Here is a 24,861-nt window from a genome sequence, read left to right as displayed (position 1 = left end):
AATGAAAAAAACTTCTAACCATTCTCTTTTCCCATCCTGGTTACTTTGCTATAGTGCCTTCCCAAATCCCTCCAAACTGGCCAGACGAGGGCGAGATTAAAATTCAGAATCTCAGCGTCCGATATGACAGCACTCTAAAACCAGTCCTAAAGAATGTGAATGCCCACATCAGCCCAGGACAGAAGGTAGGTTGGTATGCTATGTTTAGCTAATATGGTGCTGCCAAATGGAGATAGGTGAAATACCCCTGTTAATTGGTCTTCAAAGAATTGAATTATGATTCAAGGGCAAAAAAATAATGCAGCACCACACTGTGCACACACCAGGAGTGGCTCAGGAGTACCATTGCCTCCAGAAGAACATTTGTCCAACTAGTAGTTGGATACATTGTGTCATAGGTTAATTAGGAGAGCAAGGGTTGTGTTCACATTCTGCACATGGCATGCTTCTCAATTATGACATAAAAGATGGCATATAATGGCACAAGATGGAGCAGCAGGATCGCAGTGCCATGGACCCGTGTTCAATTTCCGCCTTGGGTGATGATCTGTGTCGAGTTTGCACGTTCTCCCTGTGCCTGCAAGGGTTTCCTCTGGATGCTCCAATTTCCTCTACAGACCAAAAGTGTGCATTGATTTGCCAAAACTCATGGTTTGGAATTCTGTCAGGATCCATTTAAACAAGCTGTACTCATTTGGAAATGGAGAGAGTATGGTCCAAAGATGTGCATAATTGATTGGCCATGCTAAAAAATTCCCTTAGTGTCCCAGGATGTATAAGTTAGAGGAATTAGCTGGGTAAATATGTGAGGTTACGGGGATAGGGCTTGGGTGGGATTGTTGTCAGTATAGGCTCAGTGGGCCAAATGGCCTCCTTCTGCACTGTACGGATTCTATGATTCGATGAAAATGCAGATCAAATGCTGCAGGAGTAAGGAAGACTTAACAAAAAAGTGGTCACTGAAATGCTGATGTATATGTTTACCATCAGCATGAGAGTACAGCTCATAAAGAACTTGACAAAATAGTTTATGTTATAAGGACAAAGCATTGCAGTAGATTTTAGAAGTTAAAACACTACTGTTTTGCCGCAGTTAATAATGTGGTGTTTGTGCTGGAACGAAGGCAAATTTCAGCAACATAAAGTACTTTCACCCCTCCACTTGCCTGAATTATATCTCTGATTAATGTGCAATATTGCTTCTGTTCTCACCAGCCCATTATGCTGAAACCCCAGCAGCTCTGCATAGGCATTGTGTTCATGGATTACATGCTGCAGCAAGCTTTGGAATAATGTCTCATTGCATGAGTATCATAGAGCTGCTCATGCAGTATAAGGTATCCTCAAGCTAAAGCGTGTGTCTTTAGGATGGAAGAAAAACATTTTAAAAGAAAAGAATTCAGCTCTATTATGTTTAATGGTACTGAGGAGAGTTAGTTATTTTTTCATGAAGCCAGTTGGAACATTGAAGTCTTGTGAGTCTGAGCCTGCAATTGTTTTGATGTGGATTTATTGATACCAAACCAAAAAATAGAATATTAAGAACCCTAAAGCCATGCATCAGTACAAAACTAAACCAATAACAATGGCAGATCGGAAAAGATAAATTAATTGAAAATGGATTAAAGTAGTTCCTGACTATAATATTCTGATGTCTAAGAATCTGAAAAATTATTGATTTCTTGAACAAAAGTCATTGAATCATTGGATTTCTGCAGTGCAGAAGGAGGCTATTTGGCTCATCAAGCCTATGCCAACATCAGTCCCACCCATGCCCTATCCCCACGATTTTTTACCCTTCCAGTCCCCCTGATATTAAGGAGAAATTTAGCATGGCCAATCAAACACATGTCTTTTAGGGTGTGAGTGGACATGCAGAAAAACCACACAGACTTAGGGAGAACATGTAAACTCCCCACAGACAGTGTCCCGAGGCCAGAGTTGAACACAAGACCCCGATGCTGTAAGGCACCACTGTGCCACCTTTAAAGTCACCTTGGTTCAGTCAGAAAGTTGTGACTTAAAGTCCACATTGTGGCTAGGACTCAGATTTTAGGTCAACATTCCAATGCAGCACTGATGAAGTGCTGAACTGTCTTTACAGCAGTCCTTTAGATGGGAAATTGATCTGGGACCCAGCTATCTCATGTCAGCACAGTTTAACAAAAAGCAGGACATTCTTCAGCCATCCTGACCATTATATTTCTTCCAATCAATAAAACCGATAAAAAAAATCAATTAAAGTCATTCACGTTACTGATGATTGTAGAATTTTGATGGTTTAAAATATGTAATTGATTGCGTGTGAACTTCATAACAAGACACTGGCTTAGAGCTTGTAACCAGTGACAAAGGAACAGTGTTCACCTCCAATGTGCATATAGCTGCCCACAGACTGTTAGTGTGGCTTATCAGCAATATTGTGTGGTTTCTGGAGATTATTTCCAAGAGATCTGTGGTGCGTGTGAGCAGGGCAAATAATAGTGTGGTTCTTCAACCATTCAGACCAAAGGATATTCATTGACATGCAGGCCTGGATTTTCAGCAAGTTGAGATGACTCAGGTGCCCTTTAAAAATGGCAGCTGGATCCTGATACCAGGATTCCTACACAACAGTTCAAATTTTTCATTACTCAATTTTCACACGATATACTTGGCTGAGAGTCCAGTCATCCATCAGAGTACCAAAGCACTCTAGCCCCAACAAAAACATTGCTTGCTTGACAGTTGTGGCTCACTGATCTCTGCTGTCAATTTCACAGTGTTTATTTACACATGATAAAGAGCTTTCAAGGTTCTGGGTGATTGATTCTTTTATTATTCTGTAATTAAGATAAATTTTCTTTTAGGAAAGTAGAAAATGATCAATGAATTACTTTTTTAAACCTTTTTTATTCAACTGTTTAAGTTTATTTTATTACGATCACAGGTAGGCTTACTTTAACACTGCAATGATGTTTCTGTGAAAATCCCCTCGTCGCCACACTCCAGCGTCTGTTCGGATACACTAAGGGAGAATTTAGCATGGCCAATGCACCTAACCAGCACGTCCTTCAGTCTGTGGGAGAAAACCGGAGCACCAGGAGGAAACACACGCAGACAATGGGAGAAAGTACAGACTCCACACAGACAGTCACCCAAGCTGAAAGTCGAACCCAGGTCCCTGGCACTGTGAAGCAACAGTGCTAACCACTGTGGCCACCCCACTGTGCAAGTGCCACTGTGCTCAATGCTCCTTTAAGGTGTATAGTAGATACATGGGCATGTAAATACCATAACTCAATGTGGGTGGCATAAAAGGTTATAGGAATTGTTTGGTGGGCCTTACCTTGGCATGATGGGTATGAGGTGGCATGAATAGAGCATGCAAGTGTGCAGGTCTAAGGGGGGGGGGGGGGGTGGCATGAGGAATGGTGGTCCTTTTTATTTTAACTGGGACCAAATCCCACAGCACCAAGTCAGGCCTTTTAATTCCCTGCTTCCACACCCAGCAGCTCCTGTGGCTGTCGCTGACCACTTTTGTGCATTGACTAACCCAACTGAAGCCCACACCCACTCCTCCCAGCAATGCAGGTCCTACCTTTGGGGGTACTAAGTGGGCTTGGAATTTTCCTGACTCCCACAATCCCTTCCCTCAGTGATGAAAATCCAGGCCACAGAATCTAAACCAAGTATAAACACATTCAATTCACTGTAATACCAGATACAGAAAAGGTGAGGGAAAGATAACTTAGATTAGGGACAGATATAGAAGACAGATTTCTCTTTTAAGTTCTTGTCCTTAATACAAAAACGAAGCCATTTTATGCAAATGAAGGCATAAATAGATTTTAGCGTAACATTTATGTTACTATAACATGCCATTGGTAAGCGTCACTGAAGGCTTTACTATGTATTATACTATAATCAATATTAAAATACATTCATTACACAGGTTGGAATCTGTGGACGAACTGGCAGTGGGAAGTCTTCCTTTTCTTTAGCCTTTTTCAGGATGGTAGATATGTTTGAAGGTAAAAAATTAACTTGGCTTTGTTTTAAGCATTCTCTCATCTGCCAGTCACACCTTTCTAGAATGTCTTGAATCTGAGCTACAGACATTGGTACTTTGAAATGCATTGCTGATAGTATAAAATTCTGAAGAGCCATGGTACTGGTTGCACTGTCCAGCAGAATGTCAAAGTAAACCCTGTAATCGCTAATGTTGACCATCCAAGCACATATCAGCCAGTCTAGAATTCTATGATAGCAGGAATTTTTGGAGGACAAGGTTTTCTGAGAGTCAGTGGGGAGTGCACCCTGCCAATTACAGCTGCCCCACACCCACTGCACCCTTTGAGGAATGTTGATTGGCTGGAGGCTGGGTTTCTGGGCCGAGGCAGAAGTTCCAACTCAGAGAGCAGGCAGCCAATCCAATCCAATCGACCAGCAACTCTGTAGCCCCAGCGACGCCAGTGACAACAGCTAGGATTGGTCTACAAGCAGTCCCCAGATATTTTCTCCTGGCGTCCAGGACCAGATAAGTGCACAGGTACTTTTGTTGGGGAGGAGAGGTAAGGCCAAGGGGAATGGGGTGAGAGGAGTGGGATGTTGATGGAAAGGCTGGTGGGTAGGGAGCCCTCACAGAGGGCAAAATGCTGTTGAGGGAAGTGACTCTCTTTCCTGCCTGAGGGCCAAGCAGAGTGATTTGAAGGGCTCCCATCTTGCCAAGGAACTCTTCACACCAGCTTCAACAGGTGGGAAGTTCAGCTAAGGGCCTCAATTAGAATGAGGGTGGGCAAGACACTCTAAACCTTTGACATCAAGGAGCCCTAACAAAATTGGAATCAGAGGAAAAACTCTCCACTGGTTGGAGTCATACCTAGCACAAAGGTTGTGGCTATTGGAGATCAATCAGTCATCTCAGCTCCAGGACATCACTGCACATGTTCCTCAGGGTAGTGTCCTAGGCCCAAACAGCTTCAGATGCATCATGAATGACCTTCCCTTCATCATAAGGTCAAAGATGGGGACGTTCGTTGATGATTGAGCAATGTTCAGCACCATTCACAGCTCCTCAGACACTAAAGCAGTCCATGTCCAAATGCAGCAAAACATGGACATTAATCAGCACTGGGCTGACAAATGGCAATTAACATTCTTGTCACACAAGTGACAGGTCATCACCATATCCAACTGGAGAGAATCTAACCATCTCCTGTTAATGGCATTCCCATTGTTGAATTCCCCTTTATCAATATCCTAGTGGCTAACATTGATCAGAAACTGAACTGGACAAGCTATACGTACACTGGGGCTACAAGAGCAGGTCAGAGAATGGGAAATCTGCAGTGAGTAACTCACCTCATGACTCCCAAAAACCTGTCCACCATCTACAAGGCTCAAATCAGGAGCATAATGGAATATTTTCCTGAGTGAGTGCAGCTCAATAATGTTCAAGAAACTCAACACCACCCAGGGCAAAGCTGCCTACTCAACTAGTACCTCACCCATTATCTTAAACATTCATTCCCTCCATCAATTTAGATATAGATATATTGAAAATGAACACCATATTTATATTCCTTTTCTAATCAAATATATATTGTATGCCATGATGGTTTAAAAGCAGCATGGCTGAAAATTAAAGTGTTGTTGTCTTTTATTGCATAGGAAGAATAATTATTGATGGAATTGACATTTCCAAACTGCCGCTAAACACATTACGATCCAGACTTTCCATCATTCTTCAAGATCCGGTGTTGTTCAGTGGTTCAATACGGTGAGTACTGACCATCAGGCAATCTGGACCTACTGTCAATAATTCTACAAAAGCCATTCCACAGTTTACATGTGAGTCAGCCTTGGATGCAACCAGCTTAAGCTCTTTAAGATGGCTATTGCTTCCAAATGTTTATTATGGAAAATTTTCATTACAATGAACTGTGTTCGGGATTTTCTGGGATTAAATTTTAATCAGCTTCTGTCAGTTGAGGTATATCTGAGCTAAAGTTGGTTTGCTAGTCCACTTTCTCGATTTTAAGCAATGTGAGACAATATCTCTATAACAGACATACCTCTGGGTCATTACCCACAAGGAAAGAATACTGAGGGAAACAAGGATATATAGATGTCTGTAGCAGGGAGACAGATCTGATTATTCTGTGGGCTATGTACTAACACAAATAAACTTGTACTATCAAAGATCAAAGAAAATTACAGCACAGGAGCAGAACCTTCGGCCCTCCAAGCCTGCACCAACCATGCTGCCCAACTGAAATAAAACCCCCTACCCTTCCGGGGACCATATCCCTCTATTCCCACCCTATTTTTATATTTGTCAAGGTGCCCCTTAAAACTCACAATCGTACCTGCTTCCACCACTTCCCCTGGCAGCGAATTCCAGGCAGCCACCACCCTCTGTGAAAAAATCTTGCCTCGTACATCTCCTTTAAACCTTACCCCTCACACCTTAAACCTATGCCCCCTAGTAATTGACTCTTCCAGCCTGGAAAAAAGCTTCTGACTGTCCACTCTGTCCATACCCCTCAATTTTGTAGACTTCTGTCAGTTCGTCCCTCAAACTCTGTTGTTACAGTGAGAACAAATCAAGTTTCTCCAACCTCTCCTCATAGCTAATGCCCTCCGTACCAGGCAACATCCAGTAAATCTTTTCTGTACCTTTCCAAAGTTTCCACATCTTTCTGATAGTATGAGGAACAAGATTTTAACACTATATTCCAAGTGCAGTCTATCCCCTTGGCAGAAATCACTTGTGGAGATTACCTGTTTAAGAAGTGTGCAGGAAATGTCACCCAGATGAGCTTCAGCATCAGACATTCACTAATGCCCCGTAATCGGATGTAATCTGTTTGGTTACTTTGCTATTTGTTCCCTGGTTCTGAAAATAATTTTTTTTTTAGTCTTATTACTATGGTTGTAAACTTCGACAAATCTTGTTTCTGCATTGAATCACAGGAAAGGTGTTATGGTAGCACCAATCACCAAATACTTAGCCAATGAGCCAGACTCAGCTTCCTGTATATCGTACAACCAAAAAGAATTGTATTTGAAATTGTCATAGCAACACAAACTGGGGTGCAGTGTTAAAGGGGAGTGTCAGCAGGGGCTTAGTATGGGGACAGAGGGCTGGAGGCAAGTGTCAACAAGAAACAGTGGCAGTGTAAAAGGAGACTGCAACTTCAGCTGGATAGTAGTGGTGATAATGGGTCTTTAGGGGGAGCATGGATATACAGTCAGACAGAAAAAGGGAGCACCAGTTTTAAGTGAAGGGATACAGCGAAGAATGTCAGACTGAAATAATAGAGACAAGATGAGGAAAGTGTTATCAGGAACTGCAAGGGTTGGAGGAAGGGATAGTGTTTCTGTAAATTGAATAGGGATTTAGCTGGATTAAAGTATGTCTGAGAGGGAACAGCATGTCTCTGCGTACTCAGAAGGCAGGGGATGAACTGAAGATAGAAAAGCTCTGATTTTAACTCTCGAGTGGAAATCAGGTGGGCAGCGAGGCCAAGACAGAAAACAAACCAATCTGACTAGCATGAGGCTCTGCTAATATAGCTGCTAATCCCAACCTCATTTACTGGCCCTTTCAGTTAGTTGCCTGCCTGAAACTAATGGGAAGTAGCAAAAGGTAAAGGCAAAATGTGAGGTGGAGACAAATAAATGAAGTAATGTTCTCCTGCAACACCAGGGAGGGTGTTGCAGGTGAATGTTACAATTGGACAAGGGAGGATCCCAGCACAGGAGAGGTTTAAAACCTACTTGTGGAACCCCAAAAAATGCACCTGTAACCGTAACATTTGTTTTGCTACTTTGTTTATTTGGTGAGAAAGCCAGAAAAGTTATTCTACTCACATCATGGCTTCAAATCAATGTCCGGTACATATTAAAGATGGACTCCAGAGGGTAAAGGTCTAAGGCCATCCTCAAAAGCATTAGATTCACACTGAAGAACAGATTTCCTGACGAACCTGTTTTTGCTTATTGGAATGATTTGAAAATAAATCTATTTTTAGAATAAGATCCTTTTCTCGTGAGGATTGAGACAGAAGTGGTATTTCTTAAGGATGTGCCAAACTCTACTGTAGAGATTAACCTGGGTGTTTTCCCTATTTTCATGTATAACAGAGATTATTTATAAAACATATAAGAGAAATAACAGTATTTCAGGTGACTGCCTTACTGGCTGAATAAGATGTGGGTCTGATCAATTAATCGGGGCCTCACAATCAATTAACCCATTAGCTCAAATATTGAATATCTTCATGCTGAGGAGGATGGTTACATTTGTCCCTACCTCCAGCATTACCTTTTAAATTTCTGATATTTGTAATTTCAAACCAGATGTGCTCTTTTCAACTCAAAGGTCTAACTAATAGTTTTCATGTTAGCAAGAAAAATACAGATTTAGCATTGGCTAACGATGTTCAAACTTGCCTTTTCTTTATACTTGAGAATGATACTTCGAACGTTGAAAAGTTATCTTTGAGCTTATCTCAGAGTTCTTGGTAATGCAAAAGTGGATGCAGAGGAAATAACCTTCACATTCAAAGTAATTTTTTTAACTGGTCCCCTGATTGCGACGTTGAGAAATATTGACTAGCATATGAACAGTTACGAATGAAATTAAACTGAAACTGACATTTTCATGGGGTAAGCGACCACTAATAAAATCTTACTGTATTGCATTATAAATATATTGACCAACTGGTCTAGCGGTGACAAGCTGGCAGATTTATTGACCAGTATTTTGTATGATAGGAACCAGAAAATTCTTTTGCAAAGTTGTATTTTGAATGCAAGTTTCTTTTTGCAGATTTAATTTGGATCCAGAGAAAAAGTGCACAGACAGCGTTTTGTGGGAGTCTCTGGAGATTGCTCAGCTCAAACATGTGGTGAAAGCATTACCAGGAGGTTTAGGTAACAGGGGCAATCAAATAATTTGCAAGGGAAGCACACCACTAACAAAATTTGTGCTTTCATGATAGATAAACTTCAGTTATAGATGAGAATGCATGATTTCGATTTACTCTTCTGTTCCTTTAGGGTTGCATTTCTTCAAAGGTGTCATTTAATGAATAGATTTTATATCTTTCAATTGATTTTACACAAAATTTCCAATAATCCACAAATTTAGGCTGGAGTTTACCGGCCAGCCCACCACAGAATCAGAGTGGGTGATGGGTGGAGCATGGGAAGGTCCATTGACCTCAGGCGGGATTTTACAGTTTCAGGATGAGCAAGGCTGTAAAAGCCCACCTTTAGTTTTAAAATAAGATTTTCATCAAAATAAAACATAAGGCAATTGATTTCATAATAACATAATAAAACCTCTGTTATATTTTGTATGTATGAGCACCTTTTATCTCATAAACCTGACCTTGGACAAGGTGTTTTGGTCTGGTTCTTAAGTTTATATTTTGATGTGGAGCTATCATTTTGTTAGAACATAGAACACTACAGCACAAACAGGCCCTTCAGCCCACAAGTTGCGCCGATCATATCCCTACCTACCAGGCCTATCTATAACCCTCAATCCCATTAAATCCCATGTACTCATCCAAAAGCCTCTTAAAAGACCCCAACGATTTTGTCTCCACCACCACCGACTTGAATCAGCTTCAAATTTGATTGTGTGATTATCAATTGTGACAATTACCTCGCTTTAGGTTTGTTTGAGATAAAGGCAGTGTCTGTGAGGGAGAGTATGTATATTTGAGAGATAGAACACAGAGAATAGTTGAGGGACATTGAGTGTATGAGAGAAAAAAAGAGACATTCATCTTGGCAGGTAGTGCAAAATGGCCACTAGTGACTGACAACCTATTTTATAGTCTGCCTGATTTTCTTTCCCATTGAAGTCAATCCAAAAGAAAATTTAGAGAAATAATGCAAAATGAGCTGTCAATTCACCATTGGCCATTTTGAACTACAGTATAAGATGAATGTCACCTCCACAAAATCACAGACTGAATCAGTGACCACATTATGAATGTGTTTTTCCAAATGATTTTAAGATCAGATGTAGTATTTTTGGACAAGAGAAAACTATCTTAAAGTTTTTATTTCTAGTTCAGAGTGAGCGAGATAGCTTGCAGAGTGAAAGGTTGATGAAAGTGAGAGTGGAAAACTCAATGTTTACTGCACCTACCTTTTTAATGTATGAGAATCAAAAATGACTGGTTCACAGAACAGAATTATTTTGTCATCTTTGTTTCATCTTTCTACTTCAAGTGAATAAGGATTTTTTTTTATTTAAGTACCAATCAAAAGCCCTTGCTTTACAATGGGCTGTTTTTTCCTATAGGAGTCAAGAAATTCAAGTCAGGCCTTTTCCTGGATTTCAGAAAATCTTGTCTGACACCTCTGACTATACCCATGATATTTTCATTTCTGGAGATATAGGCAGTCAGGGTTTATGTTTCTAGACTCCCAGGGTGGCATAATTGGAGTGCAGGTGCTGAGATGGGATGGATGGAGGGCCTTCCTTGTAATAGAGCTGTCACTCAAAAAAAAATCATCCTGAAAAAGACTCCAGGCCAAATGCAAAAAAAACCTCCTCAAGTGGTCATTCAGTTATAAAAGAAAAAGTGACCACATCAAAGACAGATTAAAGATTAAGTGCCATGATTTTAGCAATGTACTCTATTTTTAAACCATCATCTTTCTCAGAACCTACGATACCCATCAATATGCACTAGGTTGGAGCCTCGTGGTAGATGTTGCAATTAGACAAGAGAGGCTGATAGGGATGTGATGGGAATGAGGAAGAAAATGACACAGGTAGAGCAGGCAGATGGATGGCTACACAGCTGAAATAAGTTACTCAATAGATTTTGAAACTCAGCCACGTGTTCATTAAGGGCTCAAATGTCAAAACAAACAAATATCGCTGTAACCAATGGAACCTATTGAAAATGGAAAAACAGATAGCTATGTTTTTTTAAGCTACATCAGAGGAGCTGTCCAAAAGCAGATGGCTGTTTTTTATTTAAACAAAAGCATGTTTTTTTCAAATATACAGAACGGGACATTTAAAGTGCTTTAGATCATAACCTTAAAGTTCTGAAGCACTGGTTTCTTAAGGTTTGGACATACGAAAGCATTTTTTCTAGTGGGAAAGGTACTCTAATGCATCTCAAAACTTACACAATTCTTCTCAATATAATGGTCAACTTTTACAACACAGGGTTCTGTGATCAATCACTGCAGTAAAAATATAAGTAGCTTACAAACGCCATTTAATAATGATATTTGAAGTTGTCAAAAAATTTTAACACTTACCTATTAGAATGTTCCTGACTCTGCAACATGCTTCAATCAAGGCTCCTGAAGTCTCAAATAAGGCATGTTTTCAGAAGTCTTCCAAAACCTACTCAACCCAATGAAATGAACAGGAAATGCAAACTCATCCTAGGACTGAGAATTTCTACCATGATGCTGGAGAACTTGTGTTTGGGATCCTGACCCAACTCTAACCTAAACATCTTCCCACCTCTGGGAAAATTGCATGGGTCCATTAATATTTAAATTTCCTACTGGCTTTCAGACTGGGTCTCTAGATCTATCCAACTTACCCCGTCCACCTCTGCCACTTTCCTCCTCATTTCCATCACATCCCAGATAGCATCTCTTGTCTAATTGCAATACCTAACTCCAACCCAGTGCAAGTTGATGTGTATCTGAAAAAGATGGTTTATGATATGAGTACCTTGATAAATGAACAGAAAATGCTGCCAATTTATAGTTTTGAGAGGGAAATGGATGGACTCATGCCATTGGGTTTCCAAAACACTGACAAAGTTCCAGAATGCTACAGAGTAACAAAATGTGGTAGATTCAATCATCCGTGGTGGAACAAGTTGTGATACTTGACACAACATAATGTTATACCTTCTGACTGGTGTTCTCCCATCCATCCATCCCCCTTGACTGGAATGCTAGGTCACATTTTTCAACTGTGACAGTTTCCACTAGTGGTACAGGTGTCTGCCTCCATTATTTAAATTAAACCACCTCTCCTTGGCTCCACACATTTTGATACTGGAGAACAAAGGTAGACACATTGACACTTATAATCAGGCTCTTTGTACTTGGTTCAAAGTAATAAACAAGGTGACAATGATTTACAATAAGTTTAGACAGAGTAATTGGAAAAATGATGACCAAATATTGCTTTTTCACAGCATACCAGAAGTGTTGGAACATCTTGACCTTGGTGTATGTAATATGAAAATTTACTTATTGAGGTTTAGGTGAAAGCTTATTCAATGATTATCCTGGTTTTTAATTATTTTTATTTTTACCTTTGAACGGTAGATGCTATAGTCACTGAAGGAGGGGAAAATTTTAGCTTGGGTCAGCGTCAGCTGTTTTGCTTGGCGAGAGCATTTGTGCGCAAGAGTAGCGTGCTGATCATGGATGAAGCCACAGCCTCGATAGACATGGCAACAGTAAGTACCATGCTCCAGCTTCCACTGATGGTTTATTCACTGTGTAATATCATCCCAGGGTTCTATGGATTGATTTTAGCAATTGTATTGTCAAGGTATTTTAAACTTGAAAATTCCAACATCTTGCAACAAGACTTTGACTAGGGATCAAAAATATCCCCAGCCAAATGGCATAAAGACTACAATTCATTCAACATCTGTGGTAAGAAATTTTAGTCTCACTAATGAAGAAATAAATTACCATTTATCTAGATAAAAGAGAAAATATTTAAATGTAGTTGGTATGGATTTCAAAAGGAACATTTGTGCTTGACCCTCATAATCTGAAAGGAAGTACAGACATGGTAGGTAGGGCAATTATAGTGGATGCGGTATGCGTAGATGTTGAATGGTGCTCGACAAGATAGCACACAGGAAATTGGTAGAATTGTTTAAAGGATCTGAAATTAAGGGAGAAATTGCAACCTTGATTAAAAAGTGGTTATTAGAGAAAAAATGGAGAATAGAAGTTGAGAAGTTCAAAGTGGTAAGCGGAGTCCAACAGTTTTCAATCATGGAGCTATATTCCTTCACTTTCTCCATCAATTGTTTGCATATATATTCTAAGAAAGATTGATATCAAAATTAGTAAATTATAAAATAGGAGATTAAATTCATTCTTCAGATGACCAAAGGAAAGCGCAAAAGATAGGAGAGTGAACTAAAAAGTGACAGATGAAGTTCAATGTCGGTAAGTGTGAGGCAACATTTTGATAAAAAACAGAAGAAACGATACTCAATAAAAGTTTACAAAATTGTGTGGAAGAACACAGGTTCACACGTTTTCAGAGTGGTCCTCCTTCATCAAAGCTCGTTGTTCCAAATAAACCTGTTGGACTTTAACCTGGTGTTCTGAGACTTCTTACTGTGCCCTACCCAATCCAACACCAGCATCTCCACATTAAAATTCTAGGTTACAACTGAAGAGATAGATCATATAAACACCAACAGATAAGACTTACAACATCTTAATAAAACCTTAGAGTGCAGTTTTGGGTTCAAAGAGAGAGGAAAGATATTAAAACTTTAGAAGGGGTGCTGGTCAATTCATTCAGGATGTGGTCAATGTTGTTTGCTAGTTAGACGGCTACAATTCAATGATGCAGCCTAGCCTGCAAAGACAAATGTCCTCAGATATTTCCAGGTAGATGATGCTAAGACCAAGTGAGGAGGGATGTAATAACTCCCCTCGTCTCTCACTCCAGGTTTGACTATAACAGGATATTTTGTGAATTTAGAGAAAATGTGCTTTGCCAATACCCATTATTTATGCTTTCTCATTGTAAAGATTAGTGAGACAGGTTTTCCTATACACACACACACACACATACACAGACACACATGCACGCACTTGTACAGATGGCAGAATACGAGGATAGGCTAAAAAAAATTTCTACAGTTTGTGAAGAAAGAAAAGTGAAGTTTATGGTTAGCTGTTCCTTCGCCGGTCTCAGTGCAGTGATTCCCACATGCAGCTATTTTGTTCAGTTGTTTTTCTGGGTGTACAGAGCAGATTGCCACATTTTATTTCCGAAATATCTTAGTTTGCAGTAGATTTGTCAGGATGGTTACTTTGCAAATCTGAGCACAATACTTCAAAGAGAGGTAAACAAATAAGACAAATGGCTTCAGAAGCCTGCTGCAATACAGGATTATTTTGATCTCTTTCTCCCCTACTTGGGAAAGGGGTAAGGTAAGGGGGCATGGAGTTGGGGGTAGGGTGTTAGCGTGGATAGAGGATTGATTGTCAAATAGGAGGCAGAGAGTCGGGGTTAATGGGTGCTATTCGGATTGGCGGTTGGTGACTAGTGGAGTGCCCCACGGGTCGGTGCTGGGGCCTCAGCTATTTACCATTTATATAGATGATCTGGAGGAGGGAACCGAGTGTATGGTGTTGAAATTTGCTGATGACACCAAGATTGGTGGAACGGCAAATTGCGCGGAGAGTGTGGAGAGTCTGCAGAAGGATCTAGATAGGCTGGGCGAATGGGCCAGGAAATGGCAAATGGAATTTAATGTTGGCAAGTGCGAGGTGGTCCACTTTGGTAGGAATAATGGTAGGAAGGACTATTACTTACGGGGCGAAAAACTGCAGCAGGCGACGGTGCAGAGGGACCTCGGGGTCCTTGTGCATGAGTCGCAAAAACCCAGCCTGCAGGTGCAGCAGGTGGTCAGGAAGGCTAATGGGATGCTGGCCTTCATAGCGAGGGGGATTGAATATAAAAGTAGGGAGGTCTTGCTGCGGCTGTATAGGGCATTGGTGAGGCCGCAGCTGGAGTACCGTGTGCAGTTTTGGTCGCCGTACTTACGCAAGGATATTTTGGCCTTGGAGGGAGTGCAGAGGAGGTTTACTAGGCTGATACTGGAGTTGAGGGGGTTGAGCTATGAGGAGAGGCTGAATAAACTGGGCTTGTACTCGTTAGAGTTTAGAAGAATAAGGGGAGATCTCATTGAGACGTATAAAATGATGAATGGGATGGATAGAATAGAGGTGGAGAGGCTCTTCCTGCTCAGAAAGGACAGTAGGACTAGGGGGCACAGCCTCAAGATAAAGGGGGTGCGGTTTAGAACGGAGTTGAGGAGGAACTTCTTCATTCAAAGGGTGGTGAATCTCTGGAATTCTCTGCCCGTTGAGGTGGTGGAGGCTACCTCGCTAAATATTTTTAAGACGCGGGTTGATGGGTTTCTGATAAGCGAGGGGATTAAGGGTTATGGGGAGAGGGCGGGAATGTGGAACTGAGCCACGACAGATCAGCCATGATCTTACTGAATGGCGGGGCAGGCTTGAAGGGCTGGATGGCCTGCTCCTGCTCCTATTTCTTATGTTCTTATGAAAGAGTCCCTTAAAGTACTCTGCTGGCTGTATAGAATCCACACAATGCAGAATGGGCCATTTGGCCTATTGAGTCTGCAGACTCTCTGACAGCACATCCCACCCAGGCCCTCTCCCCACACTATCCCTGTAAGACCACACCTTTCCTATGACTAATCAGTCTAATTTAAGGAGCAATTTAACATAGCCAATCCACCTCACCTGCACATCTTTGGATTGTGGAGGAAACTGGAGCACTGGGAAAAAATCCACACATACAAGGGGAGAATATGCAGATTCCGTATGGAGAGTCACCCAAGGCCAGGATGACTGGCCAGGTATACAGCCGAGGAAGATAAAACCTGGACATATCTAATTTACTATTGTTTCTGATGAAAGAGTGATTTGACTCATTATTGGGGAATGTGTTCTTGTTGTGTCCTGTGTTGCATTTACAATGTGAATATCCATCAAGTTCAGCCTTAGATTGTATCTTTAACTGCAAATGTAATTTTGGAGGGAAGTGGTTTCCCTTGCATCACACTGTGGTGTAAATTGAAAGTCAAACCATGTCCTGAAGCAAAGTGAACTATCTTTCTCCAGACAGTCTCACTTAGCTTAGGTGAGAAATATTGGGTGAAGGCAGCTGGAGAAACATACAAATAGGAACTGTAACATGGGGATTATGTAAACTGTAGTTACTGGTATGTAAACTCTGTTGGAAAAAGAACTAATGTTATTTGTTATCTCTCATAGGAAAATATTTTACAGAAGGTTGTGATGACAGCCTTTGCAGATCGGACGGTGGTGACCATTGCTGTAAGTATTACCTGCTTTACTGGTTTCACATTTTGCTAAGATTTGGAATGGTCATAGAGTTTCCAGGATGTTAGGCGCCACTAATTGTAGATGAAGGAGTTTGAAGATTAGGGGCTGGCATCAGCGGAGGCTGTTTTGTGGGCTTCACGCTGGGCTCCTGGGTCTCCACACATCTCCATGGCAACGCTTTTCAGCATCATCAACTCCATGCCGAAAATCAGTGCAGAGCTCATTCCAGTATTATAATTACACTTGCATTTGAATAGCAGGCCTGGGACTCAAGTCTCTGGGCCCAGGAGCATCTCTTTCCACACCCTACACCCCCTGGCCCTCCCAGGAGTGTTTCACTCCAGCAGGGTTTACAACAGCTCCCCACTGGAGTGAAGAGAGACCATGGAGGACTCCCCCAGGAGGTCAGGTTAACAGGGGGTGCCCCCTGGACAGTTTCAACCTGGCAATACCAGACTGGCCCCAGGTACTGCACAAGGGGCACCTTGGCACTGCCCATCGGACACTGGGCCATGCCAAGGAAGTGAAGCCAGAGGAATGAAGTTGATTGGGGGAGGGGCAATCGATGGGGGTGATAAGTTCCTGCTTCCACTTGCACAGGGATCGTAGGCAGAGGGAGGGAGGATGGCGTTTGGGGTTGGCCATCTGGGTGAAGGGAAGGGCTGCCAGGGGATCAGGGCTGGCCAAGTGGAGAGATTGGGGCTGGCCAGGGAGTGGGGACATTGAGACTTGGGTCGGAGAGGCAGCAAAGTGGAGGGGGGGGCGATCACAGGGCTGGCCAGCGATTGGGCTGGTCAGCAATCGGGAGACCGGCAATGCAGAAGCACTGCGCATGCACCAATCTCCGCTCTGACAGACCAGCACATGCACCACTGCACTATGCTGCTGCCCTCTCCAATGGGGAATATGCCTCAGATTTTCAGAGTGAATCTCACTAGGGCACTCTGTGATGCACAGCGTGTGGGAGATTCAATCTGAGAATCACACTTAAAAAAAACCCAACTGGAATTACTCCCGTTTTCATACAAATTGGGAACTTAAAATTTTGGGGGAAAATTCTTGCCCTAACTTTCAATAGGAAGAATTTCTTCCCCCACCCCCAGGAAATTCAATTGCATGGGATGCTGAATTGTTCATGTTTTGCACATTGATTTGAGTAGGGAACTTTTTGAATTCACTCAAACTGAAAACGGTGACATATTTTGGCCACAAGAATATGATGTGTCACCTGGTGTACTGATACACCAGCCACTTCAGATGGTAATCGAGCATAAACAATACAGATATTGGACTGGAGTCGATTTCGGCCAGACTGAATAAGAAGATGAGTGAACCAGTTAGGTTAATATGGCAACTTCATACCCACTTTTACTAATTATTTCTTCTGTAAACGTTTGAGTGGGGATGAGTGGGTTGCAGGTGAATTTGAGCTCAGTTTTAATTGATCTGACCCTCTGGATTACAAGTTTAGTAACATAACCACTACATGACTATAAATAGAATATAAGAATAAACAAATATATTGTATGACTGTATTTGAGATCGGGAATCATGGGCAGAGTCCAGAGTGTTGGATTTGTTTTAATGAATGGAGGCAGTAGCCAATTTTCAATGGAACAACAGTTAAAATTTTCCATCCCAACCAGGGGAACAGCAGTGTACAATTATCAGCAACGAGAATACTAACCCTAAGCTGATGCGGACATCCTTAAATATACAGATCAAATTTCAGTGACATCATCAGGATGTGATGTACTATTTTAACACACGGTCTGAACAGGGGAGTGGCCACAGTCAGAAGTATTTTTCTAGATCAGGGGCCAGGGAAAGGAATGACCCTGTGGGCCCCACAAGTGAACCATAGGCCTCTCTCACCCTGGATTTCCCCTCCCCCCCCTCCCCCCCAGCTGACTTTCTCCAATTATGGCTGGAACAATTCCCCTGGATCCGAGTGCCAGCCTTCTGCCATCCAATTTTAACAGCCAGACACCAGTTTCCTGCCAACCTCCCATCCTTTTTGACTGAGAGGTCAGCAAACAACATACAAAATGAGATCAGGCCATTAGCAGCAGTCCCAGAAAGCCAGACTTTTCACTTTGGCATGTCCTTGCCCAGGAATTAAAAATTGAGTCCCATGTGTATGATATATCTTAATGTCCAACAATAATACTGTAGAAAAGAACCATGAAGTGTTTTGGGGATGGTCTGTAACTGGTGTGATGTAAATTTTAAAGAAAAGAAAATTTAAAAGGATTGAAGCTCAGATGTAATGAGCTAGTTACTGACAAATTATTGTCAACATGGCAGGAATGGAATGATTAAGGTGTTTAAAGAATCATTCATGGGAACAGTAGATTGGAGTTTGGGTCTTTATAAAAAAGGTTGAAATGCTGATTTTTAAAATTCAATCATGGGGATCTGGGCATCACTGGCTAGGCCAGCATTTTATTGCCCATCCGCTATTGAGAAGGTGATGGTGAGCTGCCTTCTTGAATCGCTGAAGTCCCAGTGGTGTAGTTTACACCCACAATGCTGTTAGGGAGGGTGTTCCAGGATTTTGACCCAGTAATAGTGAAGGAACAGCAATTATATTTCCAAGTCAGGATGGTGAGTACCTGGGAGGGAAATTTCCAGGCGGGGTTCCCCTGTGTCTGTTGCTTTTGTCCTACTAAATGGTAGCAGTCTTTCCAGTTGTATCACAGCTTGGTATGGCTCCTGCTCTGTCCAAGTCCGCAATAAACTACAAAGGGTCATGAATGAAGCCCAGTCCATCACTCAAACCAGCGTCCCATACAGTGACACAATTTACATTACCCACTGTCTCAGAAAAGCCAGCAGCGTAATCATAGTCCCTATGCACCCCGGACATACTCCCTTCCACCTTCTGCCATCGGAAAAAGATACAAAAGTCTGAGAACATATACCAACCAACTCAAAAAGTTTTTTCCCTGCTGCCATCAGACTTTTGAAAGCACTTACCTCACAATAAGTTAATCTTTCTTTACACCCTAGCTGTGACTGTAAAACTATATTCTGCACTCTCTCCTTTCCTTCACTACGTACAGTATGCTTTTTCTGTATAGCACACAACAAACAATACTTTTCACTGTATACTAATACATATGACGCTAATAAATCAAATCAGTCGTGTGTTTGGTAAGTACTACAGAGTCTTGGTGAATTCCTGCAGTGGGTCTTGTAGATGTACACATGACTGTCGGTGGTCAGTGGAGGGAATCTTTGTGGATGGGTCCTAATCAAGTGGGCTGCTTTATCTTAAATGGTGTCAAGCTTCTGGAGTGCTGTTGGAGCTGCATTCATCTACACAAGAGAGTATTCCATCAGATTCCTGACTTGTGCCTTGTAGATGGTGGACAGGCTTTGAAGAGTCAGGAGTGAATTATTCACCACAGGATTCCTAGCCTCTGACCTGCTCTTATAGCCTCAGTATTTGTTTCACAAGTCCAATTCAATTTCAGGTGAATGGTAACCCCCAAGATGTTGACAGTGGTAGATTCAGCGATGGTAATGCTATTGAATGTCAAGACATGATCATTAGAATCTCTCTTGTTGAAAATGGTCATTGTCTGGGACTTGTGTGGCATGAATGTTACTTGCCACTTGTCAGCCCAGACCTTGATTATGTCCAGCTCTTGCTGTATTTGGACATAAGCTGCTTCAGTGTCTGAGTCGTGCTGGATGCGAAACATAGTGCAATCATCAGCAAACATCCCCTCTTCTAACCTTGTGATAGCAAGGTCATTGATGAAGAAGCTGAAAACAGTTGGGCCTAAGACACTACCCTGATGATGACCTGCAGTGATGTCCTGGAGCTGAGATGATTGACCTCCAACAACTACAATCATCTTCCTTTGCGCTAGGTACGACTCCAACCAATTGAGAATTTTGCCCAATTTCCATTTTGCTAGGACACCTTGACGCCACACTCCCAAATTCTGCTGTGATGTCAGAGGCAATCACACTGTTGAACCAGGGTTGATCACCTGACTTTGTGAGAATAATAGAGCGGAGCCATGATGGGCCATGATGTCACAGATTGTGATCGAGTACAATTCTGCTGCTGCTGCTGATGGTCCAGAGCACCACTTGGTTGCTCACTCTTGAGTTGCTAGATCTGTTCTAAGTCTATCATATTGAGCATTTGGTAATACCACACAACATGATGAAGGATGTCCTCAATGTGAATACAGAACTTCGTCTCCACAAGAATTGTGCAGTGCTCACTCGAATTGATACTCTCCTAGACAGATGCATCTGCAGCAGGTTGGTTGGTGAGGGTGTGGTCAAGTATACTTAAACCTCTTATTGATTCCCTCACCACCTGCCACAGATCCAATCTAGCAATCCATGCCCTTTAAGATTCAGCCAGCTCTATCAGTAATGGTGCTACCAAGCTACGCTTGGCGATCAACATTGAAGTTTCTCACCCAGAATACATTCTGTATCGCTGCCACCCTTAGAGCTTTCTCTAAGTGGTGCTGAATATGAGGTACTGATTCATCAGCTGGTGGGGGACAGTGCACCATATGTCATAATCAGCAGGCGGATTCCCATGTTTGACGTTTTGCCATGAGATTTCATAGGATCCAGAGTCAACATTGAGGATTCCCAGGACAATTCTCTCCTGTCTGTATATCACTGTATCGCCTCCTCTGATGGGTTTGTCCTGCTGGTGAGATGGGACATACCAAAGGATGGTGACAGTAGTGTCTGACACATGATCTATAAGGTATGGTTCCATGAGTATATCTATATCAGGCTGTTGCTTAACTAGTCTGTGAGACACAATTTTGGCACTACCCCAACTGTTGGTAAGGAGGATTCTGCAGGGTTCACAGAGCTGAGTTGCTGCTATTTCCAGTGCCAAGGTTAATGCCTTGTGGTCCATCTGGTTCCAAGCTTTTTAGCAGTTTGGTACAAGTGAGTAGACTGTGAAGCCATTTCAGACAGTTGAGAGTCAACCACATTGCGGTGACGCTGAAATCACAGACCATACCAGGTAAGGACAGCAGATTTCCTGTCCTAAAAGACATTAATGAATCAGATGGGTTTTTACAACAATTGACAGTGGTGTCATGGTCATTGGTAGATTCTTAATTCCAGATTTTTTATTGAATTCAAATTTCACTATCTGGTGGAATCTGAATGCAAGTCCTCTAATCCAGCAACAATACCACAATGCTACTGCCTGCCCTCACTGCAATAAATGCCGCTGTTGGAGTTTCAGTGTACAGAGAAATTAAGTTACATCACAACAGTAGAGCTACAGGATAGCACGTGATTGAAATGGATAGAAACATTCTATAACTTGAACTACATAGAGGCACAGGCATGAGGGATTAAATGATCTACACCTTTTACTGTGTGCCTGTGTGACATGAGTGTTTGAGTAACTGTTGATTACAATCAGCTTGATGATTGAAAAAGAAGATAATGAATGTTATTAATGGGGTGAATTAAAATTGGAATGGTGCAGAATTCTGGTGTGTTTTACAATGATGAAGGTGGGATGGGGTAGTTCAGTATATTGATAATAATGTATTGTACGCTATTCATGCAGTAGATATTATGGAAGTTTTGTTATGACCTGGCTGTTCTCAGTGTGAAGGATTTCTTTACCCTTTTCCTTTCTAGCACCGAGTTTGTTTAATTCTGGATGCGGATCAGATTATAGTCCTGTCGGATGGCACAATAGAAGAAAATGATACTGTATCCAATTTACTGAGCAAGAACAGTACCTTTGCCTTTTTAGTGAAGTCCAATAAGTAGAGATGGTCGCAAATTGGCCCACTGGGTTTGTATGGGAATGCTGTGTTAACCCCTCATACACATAAGAGTTGTCCTCTGCTTTCACACTAACACGGGCTGTGTTTTATATTTCAGCATTGAGTGGCTAACCAATGTTCATATTTTTGAAAAGGTACCTTGGTTAGCAGTAAATTGTGCTAAAGGATGTTCCTGTTTTCCAGCATCGAGTGCACACCATTTTGAATGCAGACTTGGTGATTGTGATGAAAAGAGGAATTATCCTAGAATATGACACTCCCAGCATACTCTTGGAACAAAGGGACGGAATCTTTGCCTCTTTTGTGCAGGCAGATAAATGATACATAGCAATAATTGCATTCTAGAGTTGCTTTTGTAATTTCATTTGATCTGTAAATAAAATTGGCACATTTCTTATGGCTTGTGTTGCAATAGTATAAGTTGTTCACTGCCATCACATCAAAATGTTATGTCACACCATACCTTGCACTAGTTAGTACAAAAGGAAAGTACAAAAGGGGGATAGAATATAAAAGTAGGGAGGTTTTGCTGCAACTCTACAGGGTACTGGTGAGGCCGCAGCTGAAGTATTGTGTGCAGTTTTGGTCGCCGCACTTGAGGAAGGATATATTGGCCTTGGAGGGAGTGCAGAGGAGGTTCACTAGGCTGATACCAGAGATGAGGGGGTTGGACTATGAAGAGAGACTAAATAGACTGGGTCTGTACTCGTTGGAGTTTAGAAGGATGGGGGGGGATCTTATAGAGACATATAAGATAATGAAAGGGATGGATAGGGTAGAGGTAGAGAGATTCTCCCTGCTTAGAAACGATAGCAGAACTACAGGGCACAGCCTCAAGATAAGGGGGGGACAGTTCAGATCAGAGTTGAGGAGGAACTTCTTCACTCAAAGGGTGGTGAATCTCTGGAATTCTCTGCCCATTGAAGTGGTGGAGGCTACCTCGCTAAATATATTTATGTCACAGGTAGATAGGTTTTTGATAGACAAGGGAATTAAGGGTTATGGGGAGAGAGCAGGAAAGTGGAACTGATCCACTTCAGATCAGCCATGATCTTATTGAATGGCGAGGCAGGCTCAAAGAGCTAGATGGCCTACTCCTGCTCCTATTTCTTATGTTCCTATTACAATTCAAATCTAAACTCATATTAACATAAAACCATTTCAAGCATCAAACAGAAACATTTACTATTACCATTACTTAAGAGAATTCCATAAGCCTCCAAATCCTATCTAGCTAATGCACATGGCTAGCATTCACCACCATATAAATCATAATTCATAACTTATAATCATAATTCCCTACTCAGACCAGCAAAGCAAATGTCCTGAATTCTCTAGTTTCTTGTAAACTTTCCAGTGGACCATAGCCCATGTGCTGTTTATTCCATACATAAAACTAATCTCAAATACATAAACAAACAATTGCTCTGCAGTTTCAGTCTGGATTCTGTGTTCAAAATTATATAACACAATTGGGCTATTTATACACAAATGATGTTTTAATAGCAAACCCGCTTCACCTGTAATGCCTTTCCACACAACCATAAAGAATACGTTTCTCAAGCTTCACAAACACTGATGTTTCACCTGTCCTGTAAGTTTTGAAACTAATCACATTGGCTGTGGCATTCGCTATGTGATTCAGGCAGTATTTACAAATCAAATACCAGTGCTCCTAGGAAGAAAATAACAAACTGAATAATTCTTCTAATTCAGTCAAGGGTCATATTATTACTATTCTAGACAATGTGTATTACTATAACTAAATAGGTGATAAAAATTACTCCAACAGGTCTACTCCATTTGACTATTATCAATGCTGCACGGTGGCTAGCTCTGCTGTTCACAACACAAGGGACCCAGATTTGATTCGTGGCTTGGGTCACTGCCTGTGCAGAGTCTGCACGTTGTCTCCATGTTGGTGTGGGTTTCCGCTGGGTGCTATGGTTTCCTTCCAGAATCCGAAAGACGTGCGGATTAGGTGCATTGGCCATGCTAAACTCTCCCTCAGAGTACCCGAACAGGCGTCAAAGTGTGGTGACCAGGGGATTTTCACAGTGACTTCATTATAGTGTTAACATACACTTACATGTGACACTAATAAATAATACTAATGGGAACAACTGGAGCACCGCTCACAAAACAGACACAACACTAGTAAATATAACTGAAAAAGGAAAGCCTCTATTCAAACAACGCACCACATTCTCACCAGAGCACACACTGCAGAGTGGAATCCGCGTCTGTAATGCCTAAATAATATCCTAATTAATAAGGTTAAACTGCAAGTTTAACATGGCCGATAACACTCGGTGTAAAGAACTTGGTTCTGCAAATAATCGACATTTACAGGGTCGTTATCCGTGCATCCAATCCTCACTTGTTTGAAGAACCGAGAGGCTTGCTTCACATTCGCTTGGATATTATGAGATGTAAACTCTCAGGTGAGTAAACAATTATTCCAGATTGGTCTGGATTTCCTGAAGAATGAGTTAAAGCACCTGCTGTTCCGGACTGACCGAAGACAGTTCAGAGTTGTCAAACACCAGAACAAGGGGGTGTAACCCAAAGCTGCGACCTTACCTTTCACACATATCTCAGAGTGAAATAATTGTTCAATGACAAATTCAAAACAAATGGGCAAGGGCTGACACTGAAAGGTGGTAAGAAATGGAAAGTGTCACACGGAAAGCTTTGAAAGATCCACAGTCAAATCTGGGAATATGTTAATACCGCGAGCTATCGCTAGCATTTTGACATGTTGCCATGGGCTCTCGTGGTGCCCAGTGCTATCCACATTTTAGTTATCTTGTCACTCGGGGCAACTAGTTGTGAACAAAGCTCTCGTGTTATAAGCAAAGCAAAATACAGCGGATGCTGGAAATCTGCAATCAGAACAGAAAATGCTGGATAAACACAG

At 41.8% G+C, this 24,861-nt stretch overlaps 1 protein-coding gene across 4 annotated transcripts in view; it reads left to right on the top strand.

Moving 5' to 3' along the window:
• The window catches only part of abcc8 (ATP-binding cassette, sub-family C (CFTR/MRP), member 8), a 251,996-nt gene extending 229,658 nt beyond the window's left edge, over positions 1–22,338 (top strand). For 2 of the 4 annotated variants that reach the window (XM_080190275.1, XM_080190277.1), the window contains 8 exons: positions 55–185; positions 3,935–4,013; positions 5,653–5,761; positions 8,819–8,922; positions 12,322–12,455; positions 16,063–16,125; positions 21,790–21,949; positions 22,125–22,212. In XM_080190275.1, the coding sequence (XP_080046401.1) occupies positions 55–185; positions 3,935–4,013; positions 5,653–5,761; positions 8,819–8,922; positions 12,322–12,455; positions 16,063–16,125; positions 21,790–21,924 (755 nt within the window). In that variant the 3' untranslated portion in view covers positions 21,925–21,949; positions 22,125–22,212. Of the gene's footprint in view, positions 1–54; positions 186–3,934; positions 4,014–5,652; positions 5,762–8,818; positions 8,923–12,321; positions 12,456–16,062; positions 16,126–21,789; positions 21,950–22,124 lie in introns of all 4 variants that reach the window. The other 2 variants (XM_080190274.1, XM_080190276.1) reach the window with 1 other exon arrangement.
• The last annotated feature ends 2,523 nt before the right edge of the window (positions 22,339–24,861 follow it).

Source organism: Carcharhinus amblyrhynchos, chromosome 6 (genome assembly GCF_965287045.1).
Source record: "Carcharhinus amblyrhynchos chromosome 6, sCarAmb.v2.hapA, whole genome shotgun sequence".
Lineage (NCBI taxonomy): Eukaryota > Metazoa > Chordata > Chondrichthyes > Carcharhiniformes > Carcharhinidae > Carcharhinus > Carcharhinus amblyrhynchos.
Note: the sequence above shows the minus strand (reverse complement) of the source record. Positions and strands in the feature narration are given on the sequence as shown.